The following is a 17,437-nucleotide window of genomic DNA, read 5'->3' as shown; positions in this document are numbered from 1 at the left end:
AAATCGTTGGCATACATATGTAAGTGTATTACATCTGTTGCGGATTACTTTGAAGCCGTTAAAATAAATATTGATGTATAATTAAATATTTTGCGTTTTATTTACGATTTCCAGGCACTTTTTTATCGCAATATGTATATGTATTTACTTAAATAATCGGTTAAGTGATGCCTGTGGTGCCACTTAATGAGGCAAGTTAACTTTTTGCTAGTTTTTTTTCCATCTACATACCATATGATCAAAATTGACCCGGACTGGAGATTATTTTTGTTGTCACAATGTATACATATATACAAACTTTAAGTTGATGACTCTGATGACACTTAATGCGACAAGATAACTTTTTTCAATTTTTTTTTCGTCTACATACCATATGATCAAATTTGACCCGAACTGGCGTTTTTATATTTTCTGTATTCTGTATTCACATACAAGTATACGCAAATGTTTAAGTAGATGGCACTTAATGCGACAAGTTAACTTTTTACTAGTTTTTATCTACATACCATACGATCAAAATTGACCCGAACTGTCTTTTTTTTTTTTTTAATTATTGTCCATAAGTCCATATCGATTTTGATCAGTGATATCATGTAACACTTTCATTTTTTTTTATTTACGTTTAATAAATATTACGTATACAGGTCCACCTGCATGAATGAATTATAACATACATATGTATGTATGTAAGTAATTAATGATTGATAGGTTCGTAAGAGTAATTGTCAAAACAACGTGTTATAATCTCTAGCATTTACATACCTGCATATACATAAATATATCCACATATGTATGTACATATGTATATGTAGCTTTCGATATGTGTACTCTTATATAAATACCGCCCGGAACGGGCAGTAAGACCTCCCTTAAAGAATATACTCATTAACATATAGTACATACATACATATATACAAATCGCATGCCATGCAACGAATTGCTGACACACGCATACATACTTGAATATCCTTATTGTGTGTATACGAGTATATACACAACCGAATAGATATACCTAACCATACTATATACTTGTGTTAGCAAATATTTTTCTATATTGTATTTTAGTATATTATAGACCAGGACGATTGCTACACGGTTAGCTTTTTCAAGGACGTAACCTTGGAATACATGCGCATGTGTATGTATACAGACATATGTATATGTGTGTATGCATATAGTATACATATATAAACGACACTGCATTCATTGCAGAGTGTACCAAAAGTGTTGCCTTTCGAATAATTTTCTCTAAGCATATGTATAGTATATGTATTCATTTTTGTATATGTGTGCACAGCACAGTGAAAGGGAGAGATAGAGAAGCTCGGTGGTAGCTCCCTAGTCCGGAGTTCTCAGTGGGGCCCGGTGCTCTGCGACCATTTTTTACAGATTTTTTCACAAACAATTCACTGCAATCAAACTTGTACTGTTTATATTTGCATTCCCAAGAGGCCTTGCATAAGATATTAAACAATTAACGGAATCATTTTAATATAGCTTCTGAAACTTGATGACTTAAAAGTTGGCATAATTCTCTTCGTTTCTATAGAACTCCTTCTATCTCCACGTTACTATAAAGCAGCCCAAAACAAAATTATAAAAACCCTCCAGTCTCTTAGACTGCATTTAGATGGGAACACATTAACGGCAAGTTCTCTTTCGGTGTCCGTCATTGCGTTCACACAAGCAACCAGAGTACGCCAACTAGAGGCAGACAATTTTCCACATTTTTGTTTTCATACATATCACATCTCAAATTCTTATGCGCTTCATGCACAAAACTATTAACCTTTTTCTAAAACATTTCCATTATATTATGAATATTTACATTCATACATACTTACATACATATTATGAAGAAAAATATATAATAATATTCAGAAAAGCGTGCTATCGGAACACGAGCGGCATGGTTTCTTCGTCTTTCCGCTCCGCTGCGGAAAGCAATTTGGGCGGCAAAAAGTGTCCTCGTGTGAACAGAGTCTCACTCTTCTCTACCGACTACCATCTGCATACATATTGCATTTATTTACTACCACCGTAGGCATGAATATGAAGTCTTCATTTGTGCAACAGTGCAATGACCAGACAGTCGATTAACGACTCGACTCTGTGGTGGAGGAAAGGGGTTTGTGCAACGTTTAGGAAGGTATATATACATACTTATGTACAAACATAGATACATGCAAAATGTTGCACAACTTGCATTCGGGGTGTCTTTTTTGAAGCTAGTTTCATATACCTACATATATGTACATACATATGTATATATTACGTGGGTACAGATTGCAACCATGAGTTTTTAATGTTTCTCGCACGCAGATCCCGAGATATATAGATATACATATGTACATAAGTACATACGTTACCTTATATACTTTTAAGCCTAGAAATATCCCGCAGTCAAAGCAAATTGTTGAGAACCTTAAGCCCAATTGGTATTTTTCCTGACCACTTTGATATTTTATCGTAAACAATTTATACAATACTATGTACAATATGTACTCATACAAGGTGCTTTCCAAAGTAAACAGGACTTCTCTCTCTAGTCTCCTTCTGCTTCAATACAGCTTTTTGCACGGTCCAAAAGCATGTCGAACGAGTGTTTTAGCTCGTTGGCCGGTATGGCCGCCAGTATGCCGGTGCAAGCCTTTTGAATGGCCTCTACGTCTGCATAACGCTTTCCTTTCATGGGCAAATGCATCTTTCCGAAAAGGAAGAAGTCGCACGGTGCCATATCAGGTGAATACGGGGAGTGGTTAATGGTTAAAATGTGATTTTTGATCAAATAATCGTCCTTTGAATGTTGGATTCTGAGCAATTTTTGGTCGTCAGTCAATTTGTGCGGAACAAACCGTGCACACACCATTCGTAAGCCCAAATGTTCGGTCAAAATACGATAAATCGATTTTTTGAGATGTTCAATTCCATTTCCATGAATTTTAATAATGATTTCGGCTGATTTTTGATGAATTCACGCACAGTTTCAATGAAATTTCCGGTAATCACGGATTTTGATTGGTCCACATGTTGATCGTAATTTATGTCCTCTCGACCACTTTGAAAACGTTGAAACCACTCGTGCACTTTGCTACGGGATAGGCAATCATCGTCATAAACTTGTTACATCAATTGAAACGTTTCGGTAAAAGTTTTACCAATTTTAAGACAAAATTAAATGTTGGCTCTTTGTTCGAAGCTCATTTTCGCACCGATAACACAAACATACTGATACTTAAAACGCAATAACTTCACTTCCAAACAATGAAATGTCATGAAACTCTCACTGGACAATCAATAAAAATAGCAGATTCTAACGCACCATCGCATCGCATCGACATATAAGTAGATGGCGCCACCAGGGGGCGCTAGATTCGAAAAGTCCTGTTTACAATTGGAACGCACCTTGTATAACGAGGGATCCAAGTGGAGGTACTTTTTTAATATTCTTTTTTTGACAGATCACTTTCGAGTCGTATCAAGCAGTCATGTTATTTTTGTTCTGAATTGTTTGGCATTTCATCATGGATAGACTTACGCCTGAACAACGTTTACAAATCGTTCAACTTTATTGCGAAAATTCACGTTCTGTAAAGAATGTGCTTCATCTATCCATCTTACCTTTTAGAGCTCCAGCATTCATTATTAGATAATATTCGACGGAATAGACCACGTTCAGCATGCAGTGAAGGAAATATAGCAGCCGTAACTGAAAGTGTACACGAAGACCGTGGAGAGTCGATTCGGCGCCGTTCGCAGCAACTCGGACTGACGTATGGAACGACTTGGCGCATTTTACGTCGAGATCTTAAATTGAAAGCGTACAAAATATACATACTAGCTTACAGTGCAAGAACTGAAGCCGTTCGACCACTCCCAAGCGACATCGCTTCGATATGGGCTCTTGAAAAGTTCCAAGAAGATGCGACGTTTTCGAGCCAAATTTTGTTCAGCGAGAGGGCCATTTCTGGTTTTATATCAAGCCGCATTTGCGACGAAGGGCAAGCTGAAGAGATTCTTTTCATCCAGAAAAAACAACGGTTTAGTGTGGTTTCTAGGCCAATATAATCATCGGTCCATATTCCTTCAAAAATTATACCGTTGACAACGTAACCGTCAATGATCTCGGCGACATTTGGTTTCAAAAAGACAATTTATTAAGAAAGAACTTCGTTGAGAAGATAAGTTGACGTTTTGAGCCGGTCGATTGGCCACCAAGATCGTGTGATGTCAGACTTTTCCCCAAAAGGATGTGCAATCACGTGTCATGCGTCACGGAGTCCGGAATGCTGCGTGTCATCGGAAAAATGGACTCAACTTGGATGAACCATCAGAGATGTAGACGCGTTCAATATTCGAAAAGAGATAATCTTCAAAAAATGCCAAAAGAACTAATGATCATTCGTTAAATTCGTCAGTTACTAGTCGAAATGCTGGAGTAGGAATGCTGCGTGTCATCGAAAATTGGACTCAACGGATGAACCATCTGAGACGTAGCCGCGGTCAATATTCGAAAGAGATAATCTTCAAAAACAACGCCAAAGAATGTTCTTTCTAATGATGATAAACATTCCCCATTAAATTTGAAGTTTATGCTTTTTTTCTTTAAAACAGTAGGGAACCTCGAAATGGATTACCCTTTAAATACTTATATATGTATGTATACATATATGTAAACTTATAACTTTTTATATGCGGAGATGTTGAAATTCTCTTAATCTCGTTTGAACCCCGCTTTAACCTCTCCATAATTGTGCATACCGAATGGGGAGATAACGGAACTGTTACTACATAGTTAAGTAAGTAATATTTGCTGACGAACAGAAACTGAGGCCACTGGGTCTCAGCAAGTAATTTGAATTCGGTAGCAGTTTCTAATCGAATCAAGTCAATATAAGATCAGAATGCAGCCACGGATACAGTTGCTTTTGTTGGCGGTTATCGCTGTAATCACCAGGGAATCAAAGGTAAATCACAATACGTTTATATGAAGTCATATACGTTACATGATCATAACAAATTTAAATGTGTATATGTATGTATGTATGTTTGTTTCTAGCACGCGAACGCCAATGTGCTCTTTCGTTTCGCGCTGAATTTTCATGTGAAATCGGGCGAATCTAACGAAACCGACGGTGCCATTAACAAAACTTTGATTTTTGAAAATAATCGCGTCACCATTAAAAATAATCTCCAACCGGAAGAGTCGATCGAAGAGGAATTAACTGCAGAACCCGATACAACGGAACCACACAGCACCACCGATGGTCCACTGCGATCTATGTCCGACTTCTGGATGCAAGAACAAAATGTCACCGATGCAACCGAAATTGTAGATGCCTTAACTCAACTCAATCGGGAGATTTCACAAGTTGTTGGACGAAGTGATTACATATCTTCGAAGGTGAAGCTAATTACGCGTTACCTGAATATTTTGGATGCACGAGCAGCTGCAGCACACGATGCGAACCTAACCAACTCACACTACAAGTACGACCAATTGCGAAAGTTCATCAAATTGGCGGACAAATTAAAGGAGCCGCCCATCGCTGCTTCTGAACGCACCCTCGATTATATGGTGATGAAGCTGGCTTTGGACAAGTATCGCATTGCAGACTTGCAAGAGAAGGTAGCGAAACAGGTGACTGACGCTGAAAAAGCTTGGCAACTGTATGTCAAAACGAGACTGGTCGAAGTGGATGTTTAAGGGGGCCGGTCTGAATGCGAATACATGTGACGGATGCAAAACGAACCGCTTGCTCTTAAATGAAATAAAGTTAATTACGTTTGGTTGGATACCATCTGTCTCCAGATAATAATACAAATGTACTTATGTATGTACATATGTCTTTAGTTATATACATACTTACATAGTATATACAAATATAACGGCGTAAATAAAATTACGACCAAATTGGCAAAAATATTATTTTTATTATTTTTTTTATTCCTTTATGCATATATGTACATATGTACATGTATATATGTACAAACATATGTATATGCCCATATATATACATATGTATGTATACATATACATACATATCTTCGAAATAAAATATTGTTATTTATTAATCCATACCGACCACCTCCCACACGGTCTTCGGCGAGATGGAGTAAGTAAAAACTTGACTACATACATATGTACATATGCATGTGTGTATAAATATGTATTATAGGTACTTCATTCAAAAATGAAAAAGGGAATGTCAGCTTTCAACATTTACTACACAACAATCACAAGCACTTCCATTTCACTTCTCCGCCTCGGCCCACAAAAGGCGAGCATTTCTGGATTTCTAAAATTGTGTGCCACACCGGGGCGATGTTTATACCCTGAACAGGGTATATTAAGATTGTCACGAAGTTTTTAAAGCTAATAGGTTTTTAAAGCGTCGGAGATCGTATATACATATTTATATACTTATAGAAATGATCAGCATGAAGAGCTGGGATTTGGCAAAGCCGCCTGTCGGTGTCTTTATACGTGAACTGTTCCTGCAGTTTTTAAGATATCTGTCTGAAATTTTGCATACATTATTTTCTCTCAGAGATATTGGTCATTTGTCGGAACCGCTGATATCGGACCACTATAGCGTATAGCTGTCATACAAGCTGACCCATCGAATTTGAGTTCCTGTATGAAAACAATTTTTATTTGACAAGGTATCTTCACCAAATATTACCTTGATTATTTTTCAAGGCAACGCTACAATCTCCGAAGAAGATTGTTAAGATTGGTCTACTATCTCATATAGCTGTCATACAAGCTGCCCGATAAAAATCAAGCTCTTATCCAAGGGAACGCAAAAATTGCTGTAGAAAACAATATTGCCCAGATCGGACCAAGATCTATGGCAAAATTTAGGAAGACATTTTCCCTGGATGCAAATCTTGGTCGGCGTGTTTTCAGATTGACATACATACATATATATACGTACGTACAATCGCTATAGAAAAAGCACCTATGAAGGGTATTATAGCTTCGGTGCAGCCAATTTAACTTTTTTCTTTTTTTAAATGCACAAAACCCACACACTGCGATACTCAAACAGGAATGCATACTTAATTTTGTATGTAAGTATATACATAAATACATACATATGTATGTACATTCATATTTCCAACAGTGTCAGCGGGCAGCCACTGTAGGCAACGACGCAGGCGGCACTGGAAATAATCCCCTGCTTTGAATAAGTGTATGGAAATATTCCATACGATGCACTTTCGACTTGATTATTTGTTTTATACTTGTTCGAGCAGTAGAAAACTAGGGCAGTGTAGCTTTACCCATATAATAATTGGTTATAGTAGTCTAATATTAAACATTTTTGTCAACATTGCGGGTTCTACGAAGTCTATGTCCCCTGAAAATTTCATCTAAGTGATGGAAAAATTGCAAATAAATATAATATGCGAACCATTTCTTGTTAGTGTTTAAAGTTCCTGAATATCTAAGCCGAGTTCTAGATAATACTGCGCAGAATCATACGACTTGTTACAGCGTCTCTCTCATGTCTACTTCCCTGCACTTTCTGCATGTATCGTCGTTACTTATGCCCATCTGTCTCGCATGTGATGCCAATAGATTATTAGACCAACAACCGCCCTGCAGTTCTTTCAAAACTGTTTGAGTAAAAAGCTTTAGTTCGGTGCTACTGGTCATGTTCTTGGCGATCCTGCATGTCTCTAAGACATTTGACCTCGCCCTGTTACGTCTGTGAGTCCGTTTGGAAATTGCATAGTTTTTAACGATTTCCGTATTTCCCGTTCTGTTTCGGTAGCCGGATTTTACAGAGGTTGTTGCTATGAAAACCTTAAGCAGGCAGTTGTTTAAGATGGAATTTACTTCATTTCAAAATATGTGTTTTGTAAATATTGTATGTACTTATGTTTGTATGTAGCCTAGTCCTCAATAATAAAAGTTTCGTAAATAAACTACTTAAGGGGTTACATGGGTTTACGGGTTTTAAAAAAAAAACTATTTTTTATTGTATTATTAAATTCTAAAACACCTCCAGAATATTGTCCTAATTTTTCAAGTTGATCCTAGTAACAGTTTCGGAGATATGTACAGCGTTGAGAACTTTTGCGCTCGAGGCGCCGTCTTTAAACGTGTTTTCTCGAAACTTTGTTTTTGAAGTCGGTTGGCAAGATTTCTCGAGAACTACTCCACCGATCTTCATGAAATTTTACACAAGTCTTTGGCTTACAATTCTTAAAGACTTGCACGAAGGAATTTTGTCGATTAAGATTATTTAAAAAAAAAGTCGCGAAATTCTCACTGAAATTTTCTTTTGTAAAAATGACTGCCAAAAATCTAATTTTCAGTTTTTTCCCTAGTCCTTTTTTCACTTTTGATGATCCTACACGCGGGCGCATCTTTTTTTCGAGGGGTCACCGGAAATGGCGTCGCAATGGCCAAGTTTAAAATATTTTTTTTTCCAAAAATTTCAGAATTTCTTTGTTAATAATGTATGTTTGTAACAATAAAAAAATCCTAATAAAATATTTCATTTATTATATGAGAAAATAATTATTGAAAAAATCAGTGTTTTACCAGAGGAAAACCATGTAACCCCTTAACTACCTACCGGCAATTTTTTTTTCAATTTGTATGGATTTCTTGGATTTTCTTTCTCCACAGGTTCCATAGTTCCAATACAATGTAATTATATATGTATGTACCTACATACATATGTGTGCATGTATGAATGCATGTATGTGCATATTTATATACATATGTATGTACTTTTGTCTATATACCAACATTTCTACCCTGTAGTGATTACCTTGAACGGAAACATCTGTCGCAACGGTTTCCATTGATTCGCTTTAAAGTTGATCCTCTTTATTTTTTACCCAATGTGTACATACACACATATGTATGTATATGTACATACTCGTTCGTAATATGGCCCTTTTTTTTTGTCGGGTTCGTTGCTATAGATATGGTTAAGGGTGCACAAAAAGTAAATGGTACGTAAGTAAGTATGGTATGTATGTATGTAAGTATTATCTAAAGCGACCGTTTCGTAACGTATTTTTTGTACGTTCCCTCGACCGGTTCCTACCGACACCCTATCCATAAAAAATGCATTGTGTATAATTTCATCGAATTTAATACGTTGTGATATTGTCTGCTTATACCTACATACATACATATGTATGTATGTATATACTTGTGGTATATTTATATCGATCGTCTGGAGAATCAGTTTACATATTGAATGTACGTACTTCAAGTATATATCTACATATGTATGTATGTATGTATGTATGTATGTATGTATGTATTACATCCACGAAAATTTAATTTATATTGTTATAAATACATACATACATACATATATACTTCATACTTATGTAGGTGTGTATGTATTCTTCGTACAGAAATCTGGCATGTTGTTTAAGATAGTTAAGGACTTCCGTCAACCACATGGTCAATATTTTGCACTTTTTTTATTATTCAGATATAACGTACGAGGGTTGACTTTTCTGACTTTCAGAATTAAAGACCAAAAATTACAAGAAATATTTTACACTTGGCCATTGCGACGTCATTTCCGGTGACCCCTCGAAAAAAAGTTGCGCCCCTGTTGGCAGGATAACTCCTTACATGATCGTCTAAAGTGAAAAAACACGTAAATAATAGTTAACACCTTAACTTAGAACTTGGACAAAAGGAAAAAAACTGAAAATTGGATTTTTAGCAGACATTTTTACACAATATTGAAATTTTCTGTGAAAATTTCGCGACATTTTTATGCAAATAGTTGTAATCGAAAAAAACTTCTTCGCCAAAAACTTTAAGAATTGTATCTCAAAGACTTGTGTAAAATTTCACGAAGATCGGTTGAGTGGTTTTCGAGAAATCTTGCGATCCGATGTGTCTCGCACGATTCGCTCGCATTGTCGTGGTCAAGAGCGATCCTGCTTCGGCGGTTGGTCTTCCTGATTTCATGAAAGGCAACTGACAAACAAATGTTTGTGTGACACTCTGAATTTTCTTATTCTGCTTTGTTTCAGTGATTCATCACCTCTCAGGATGTCATAGAAGTGCTTCGAAGTACCACTATTATATTCTTTAATGTATACAGGTCCCACTAAAGCCTAGAGTTGTCTCACGATAAGTCACATAACGATCTACAGTCTGCGCATAATATCAATAGTTTCCGGAACAATAACTGATTTTGGACAACATTCACCAAATACTTCTAAGAGTGATCTACGGCTTCGATTGCATTCATCATACCATCGATAAACACTGGTTCTTAATGGAGCTTCATCGTCAAAAATTTAATTAAGTTCATCGATGCACTGTTGAGAATTTAATACACGTAGAAATTTATAAAATAATCGCGCGAAACTGCTCGATATTCAATTCCATTTTTTTACCGATATGAACATTTTAAGTTACTGTAAACAGCACATATAGCAATCATATGTCAAAACTTTCGGGATATGTATGTATAAAATCAAAAATGTCAAACTTCTCGTTGTGAGTTGACAGATTGCAACAATAGAGTCACCAAATCTCGAAATATAGAAGGTTATCTGCGTACATGGGTACACACATATTATAATACATGATTAAGCACTTGGTTGAGTAAATCGTCAGGAGACGATACAGCGCGATGGAAATCAGATACCAAAACCATCTGCCAGCCTTCAGAAACTACAAATTGCCCACCATGGTGATCTCGAAGGGCATAAACCTAAAAAACATGGTTCTACTTCTGCTGCAGTCTTTGCTTAAGGTTGCCCTCAAATATATTGTTACGGAAAAAAATTATGTGCACACTTATGTATGTATATGTATACTATATAGTATGTATACACAGGTAAGTATATATGCATATACATATGTACACATGTATATAAAGGAGAAATCTATACAACTGGAATTTGGAGCACAAGATGGTGCGATACAATGCACATACATACATACATAAGTATGTATTTGTATGTTAAACTGAAAAGCCACAGCATGAACTGGTACAACAAGGTGGCTTGTCGTTCAGTCAGCCGTGCGATTATCTGCCCCTTGCAATGGTGTCACTATTCACTGGATACGCTTGGGTGCTGTGTCGACACCATACATCCTCCACTGTACAGATGTACATATGTATGTACATACATATACATATGCATATGCAATACGAATATCACTTGCCGTACAAGAACAAAAAACCACAAAACAAGAACAAGATCAACGATCAACTAACTAAAAAAGCAATCAAAGAGAATAAGGTCACAAGCCCAGCTGAAATGTATGTAGAAGGCAGGAAGGCAACAAGAACTTAGAAAACTGAATTGATAAATCATGTTTGTACACATGGGGATACATTTTAGAATTCACAACTTGGCGGTGCACGGATACGAGCAATAGAGTTTTATGCAATTTTCCACTGAACTTTATCGGTATTTATTATATTCTCAGTACATATACAAGCATAAATATATGTACATACATATTATGTATAATACGCCATAAGTACTAATGATAACACTAGGAAAGAAGATTACATATGTATGCATATAATGCAGTCTTCATAAGTGCATTTAAAGCGAGGATTACTTTGCTATGGTTGTCAAGGGTATAGGCTGCTTTTGTATATTTCAATGAGTTGAAGTTTCGTTTTCGTCACTAAATTTGACGCCTACCGATCCATTTAAGGGGTTAGACGAGTTTATGGATTTTACAACACCTCTAGAATATTGTCTCAAATTTTCAAGTTAATCCGAGTAATAGTTTCGGAGATACAGCCTTGATAACCTGTGCGCTCCAGGCTAGCTAAGTTAAGTGTGCCGCCTTCAAAGCCGTTTTTTATCGAAACTGTGTTTTTGGAGTCGGTTCGCAAGATTTCTCGAGAACTATTCAACCCATCTTCTTGAAAATTTACACAGGTCTTCGAGGTACAATTCCTAAAGACTTGGACGAAGGAGTTTTTTTTCGATTACAACTATTTGAAAAAAAATGTCCCGAAATTTTCACTGAAATTTTCATTATTTTGTAAAATTGTCAGCCAAATATACAATTTTCAGGCTTCTTTACCTTTTTCCAAGTTCTAAGTTGAGGTTTTAATTAACACACGTATCACTTTAGATGATCCTGTAAGGAGTTATTCTGCTAACGCTGGCGCATCTTTTTATTCCGAAGGGTCACCGGAAATGGCGACGCAATGACCGAGTTTACATTTTTTTCCAAAAATTTCAAAATTTGTTTGTAAAGTGATCAGTAGGGAAATCTGGCGTGCTTTTGACATTTTCTTTTTCATAGAATTTCTTAAACTACAATAGAACTTTTATCACATTTCATGAGGTATATCGTGGAGTGTATAAACAAATTTTTTCGGAATTTTTGATGACATCTGTCGGAAAAATAGCTGGTTAGTTTCTCTCGTATTGTGGATCATCTGGAAACGCAAAAAGCCAATTTATTCTTAAAAAGTACGTGAATGGTTATCGTTTCAACTAGAATCATGAAAAATTCTGATATATAAAAAAGTACTTAAGGTTTTTTAATTTTACTAATTTTTATTTACATAAATTTTGTCATAATATTATTCATAAATTATAAAAAATATAAGATACGACTAGCCAGGCGTTTTGTGAACATTTAAAAAGTTAAGCTAAATCGGTTGAGTAGTTCGACCGGAATCATGTCCCCAGTTTAAAAAAGTGTGTTTTGAGAAAAACGCGTTTAAAGTTTGAGATGTGCACTCCGAGTGCTCCTAACGTTGAGTAGTACAAAGCATTTAATGAAGGTCACGAAGTCACCGAAAACAGTGCTTGAAAAATGTCGTGTTGGCATCAGAGAGATAGCAGAAGATCTCAACATCTCTTATGGATCAACTCGACATATTTTAGTTAATGTTTCATGCATCCAGCGTGAGTTAAGGAACGTATTCCTTATATGTAATATTATCTTATCAAAAAATCCCGAACAAACAAACATTGTTGAGTTTGAGTAAGCAAAAAATATCAAAGCAACCTTATCTTAGAACAAAGGAAATTTATCTGAGCCAATATATTATACATCTGTATGTACAAAAAACTATCAACTGGTTATAAGTAAACAAACTAGTTAGTATAAAAAGCAGTAAAGTCCATTAACAAGTTAGTCTTAAGAGTATAAATGAAGAGGGAACATCTCGAAAACAAGTTGGTCTAAAGAGGGCACATCTCGACAACAAGTTAGTCGTAACAGTATTAATAAAGCGGGCACATCTCGATGCAGCTCGAAAATATGTATATATTTTGACTCATTTTTACTTTGTGTAAAAATTAACTCGTGTCAATGCTGGACTCATACCAACAGACCTGAATCTGTTGCAAAAACGAAATCGTTTAGAGGTCACAAAAGAGATGTTTGTCAACGTAGCTGAAGATCCTACATTCATCAAACGTATTATTACTGTTGATGAGACGAGAATTTATGAATCTGAAATCGAAACTGTCAAACCATCTAGCGAATGAGGCTCCACAAATGAGCTGAAACCACAAAATACAAAATTCCAAAATCCCAGCCGAGGGTTACACAAGTGTATGGAAAATTAGATTAGGCATTGTGATGATTGTATTGACTCAGGAGACTCTTTGAAGGCGATAATAAATATATTATTAAAATATGTGCAAAAGTAGTTTTTTTTCCTAAACACGGCTTAAAATTGATCAGATGGTAACCTACATTGTTTTGAAACAGCTGATTTTCTAAGAACTCATCACCTTTAAAGTGTGCTTAACAAAATATTTACAAACAATTCTTTAAAAGTAAAAAAAGGAAAGCAAAGGCGTTGTTGGCAGGTGTACGGTATAAAATAGTTTAAATGGACCCATCTGAGTCAATTTCGATCTTGAGCGTATGCCAGCTTTGGTCTAATGAAGGCGGAAGAGTTCAAAAAGATTTGCGTTAAAGCAGCCTAAGTTTAAGTTACGCACAAAAAACAATTGCAACAACAAAAATGAAAAGTATTATTAACATACTTCTCCACTTCAACATCAAGTTAATTTTAACTAATATAAATAAATGTTTATTGAGTATTTAACTAAAGTATGTACTTAAAAACAAAGTGCATGCATTGACGTTTTTCCTTTGTTTGTGAGAAGTGCTGATAAGCTCAACGCTAAATATGCACTTAAGTAAACAACTTTTAACGTTCGTACGTAACGGGTGATCCAAGTTGTGGAACTTTTTTCAATAACTTTTTTTTTACAGATCACGCATGTGTCGTGTTAAACTGTTATGTTATTTTTGTTCAGTATTGTTTGGCATTTCATCATGGATAGACTTATGTACGTCTGAACAACGTTTAGAAATCGTTCAACTTTATTGAGTAAACTCACGTTCTGTAAAGAATGTGTTTCGCGCGCCGAATCGGCCTACTGAGCATACTATTCGCAACAGCATCACCCATCTTGGAACCCAGCATTCATTATTAGATAATATTCGACCGAATAGACCAGCAGGTAGTGAAAAAGAACGACATGGCGCATTTTACGACGAGATCATGATTTGAAAGCGTACAAAATACAGCTTGTGCAAGAACCGAAGCCGCTCCTCTTTCCCAAGCAACGTCGCTTCTATCTGTGAGCTCTTGAAAAGTTCAAACAAGATCCGACGTTTTCGAGCCAAATTTTCTTCAGCGATGAGACCTATTTCTGGTTCAATGGTGCCCAAGCATTTTGGACCAAGAGCAACTAGGAAAGAGGATTCAAGAGTTGCCATTTCACCCAGAAAAACTACGGTTTGGTGTGGTTTGTGAGCCGGGGGAATCACCGGTCCATATTTCTTTAAAAATGATGCCAGTGAGAACGTAACCGTCAGAGGCGACCGTTATCGCGCCATGATAACCGACTATTTGATGCCCGAAATTGATGTTCGTGATCTCGACGACATAAGTAGTTTCAGCAAGTAGGCGCCATTTCCCACAGATCGCATCAATCAATGGATTTATTGAGAGAGCACTTCGATGAGCAGATCATTTCACATCTTGGGCCGTTCGATTGGCCACCAAATCGTGTGATATAACACCGTTAGACTTTTTTATATGGGTATTCATATGTAAAGTCTAAAGTCTATGCCGACAATCCCCTTTCGATTCACGTCTTGGAGCAAATCATCACGCGTGTCATTCGAAAATTGGAACGGATGGATCATCTGAGACGTGGCCGCGAAGTATGTTCTTTCGAATGATAATAAACATTCCCCAATATATTTGAAGTTTCTGTGTTTTGCTTTAAAAAAAGTAAGGAATCTCGAAATGGATCAACCTTTGCTACGTTACGTATTTCTTTTAACACATACATACATACATACAAACTTAAAAATATACGTGCATTCATGAATACTTAAGTAACAATAAATAAATATCAGTTCATTTAAAAATAATAATTAATTCGAAATAGCCTCCATGGAATGAGTGTAATTTTATACTTACATACATACATTCATACATACTCAAAGTGCATTTAATTATTTATTCCATTTACAATTTCTAGTTGTAATCTGGTACATTTCAGACCGGTTTTGTATTACCTGCATGGTTATATTATGTGTGTGTGTATGCACTCACATATATTTTTAACACATTTTGCAATGCAATACCAGATATCTGAGTTACAATGTTTACTAACAAATGGGTGATATTTAAAAGCTCCAACAACAAAACAGGCTCCAATTGCTTGCGTGTTCACAAGCTGATTTTCATATCGCAATAACGATTTACTATAATATATGTACATACACATGCAATGCACAAACAGTGCTTTTTTCAGCAATTATTTCTTTCGATTCTTTGTCACGAACGAGTTTATTTTTATATCAGTAAAATGCAGGAACTTTATACATACATACATACTATGTATATTCCACATTTACAGACACATATGACGCTGATCTCTGATTTGATCTTTGACTAACAGTTGAATGCAGTCAAAATAAATAACAAATATAACATACATATTTATATATTTTTTCAGGTTTCCTCCCAAATTTCTGGACGATTCCATCTCCAATTTCGATCGAAGGAGTTGGAAATCATTTCTAACCCTATATTTGAATTCTGTAGTACATAAGTATGTAATTTCCTTACCAACTCCTAACTAATCTAAGAAAATCAGCTCAGGGACTTAACTTACTGCCAGTCAATATTGTTAGTAACTCGTTGTATCCTAAAATGGATATTTTTAAAGTTTGTTACGATGCTTTGTAATAGCCAGCAAAAAATGTCGGAGAACCAATGAAGTATAGATTGTGACAAAAAAATATACCCTGAAATTGTAAAGAAAATGTAAAATATTAGAATTATTCATATATATATATACAATATTTTATATTGTCGTCTTCTCAAATTAATCCCCACCAGTTGTAATACATTTATACCAACAGTTTTCTGAGCCCTCGAAAATGTTTTCATAAGCGCGCTTTTGGAATGGACTTCAGCTTCTCCAGCGAATTTCGTTTTTATCTCTTCCGGTCGACTGAACAAGAAAAATAACACGGAGCCGAATTTGGTGAATACGGTGGATGATCGATAAAAAATCGCAACGCACCACTAACATGTACCGACTTAAGCAGATGCCAGAGATAAAACGATGCTACTACTGTACGAACTGAACAATTCGATTGAAAGTTTTTTTTTTCAATCCTCGAAGAAATTTTTCAGATCGGATGCATATAGCATACTATATATGAGCTGTCATACAAACTGAAAGATCGGTATCAAATTCTATGAGAAATATTTTGTGCTTGTGAAGAGTATTATAATTTCGGTGCAGCCGATGCTACAGTTTTTTCTTGTTTTTTCTTTCAATTAAGATTAAGTAGCAGGTTTCACAAGCAACTTTTTAAACTACAGCAATTAACATGAATTCAATTTTTATTTAACTAAATTTTCATGTTTCCCATGATTGACGGTTAAGTCAGGCGGTGATTCGATGATTTTTCCGTTTCGGTAAATAGTTGTTAGTCTAGTTAACGGGTAAAAATGAAGATGAAGGTGCTCGGGTGCGGTTCGTGGATATGATTAAGCGGTCGATCAATATAGTGTGGCCATATGTAGTGGTAGATAAATATACATATGTATATACATACATATATACATATATATACATATATGAATACATGAATATATTGTATGTATGTTTGTATATATTAATTTTAGCTTTGGGTGTGTGCTTTGAATTGGCTTTGCTTTATGGCAAGTTGTAGTTGTTAGATAGCTGCAATGGTCGCAATTTACGCTCGTAGTATACACAACCAAAAAGGTGAATAGTCTTTATGCGTGAATTGCGCGTGCTCAAACCGGTTTCACCACTATGCTGTTCATAATTATAGAGAAAACTTCGAACTGGGCTAGATTGGGTCTTTCAACATTCACATTCGCAATAAACGTAAAGCTTACGAGCCTATGTACAAATGTATGTATGTATG

At 35.8% G+C, this 17,437-nt stretch overlaps 1 protein-coding gene across 1 annotated transcript; it reads left to right on the top strand.

Moving 5' to 3' along the window:
- Positions 1-4,883: 4,883 nt before the first annotated feature.
- LOC120779413 lies at positions 4,884-5,880 on the top strand. Its single transcript, XM_040111613.1, has 2 exons — positions 4,884-4,967; positions 5,060-5,880. The coding sequence occupies exons 1-2, from the start codon at positions 4,905-4,907 to the stop codon at positions 5,705-5,707; spliced, it is 711 nt and encodes a 236-aa protein (XP_039967547.1). The 5' UTR covers positions 4,884-4,904; the 3' UTR covers positions 5,708-5,880.
- Positions 5,881-17,437: the final 11,557 nt, after the last annotated feature.

This window comes from Bactrocera tryoni, unplaced genomic scaffold, assembly GCF_016617805.1.
Source record: "Bactrocera tryoni isolate S06 unplaced genomic scaffold, CSIRO_BtryS06_freeze2 scaffold_104, whole genome shotgun sequence".
Taxonomy (NCBI): Eukaryota; Metazoa; Arthropoda; class Insecta; order Diptera; family Tephritidae; genus Bactrocera; species Bactrocera tryoni.
The sequence above is the reverse complement of the archived record's forward strand: the minus strand, read 5'-3'. Positions and strand labels throughout refer to the sequence as shown.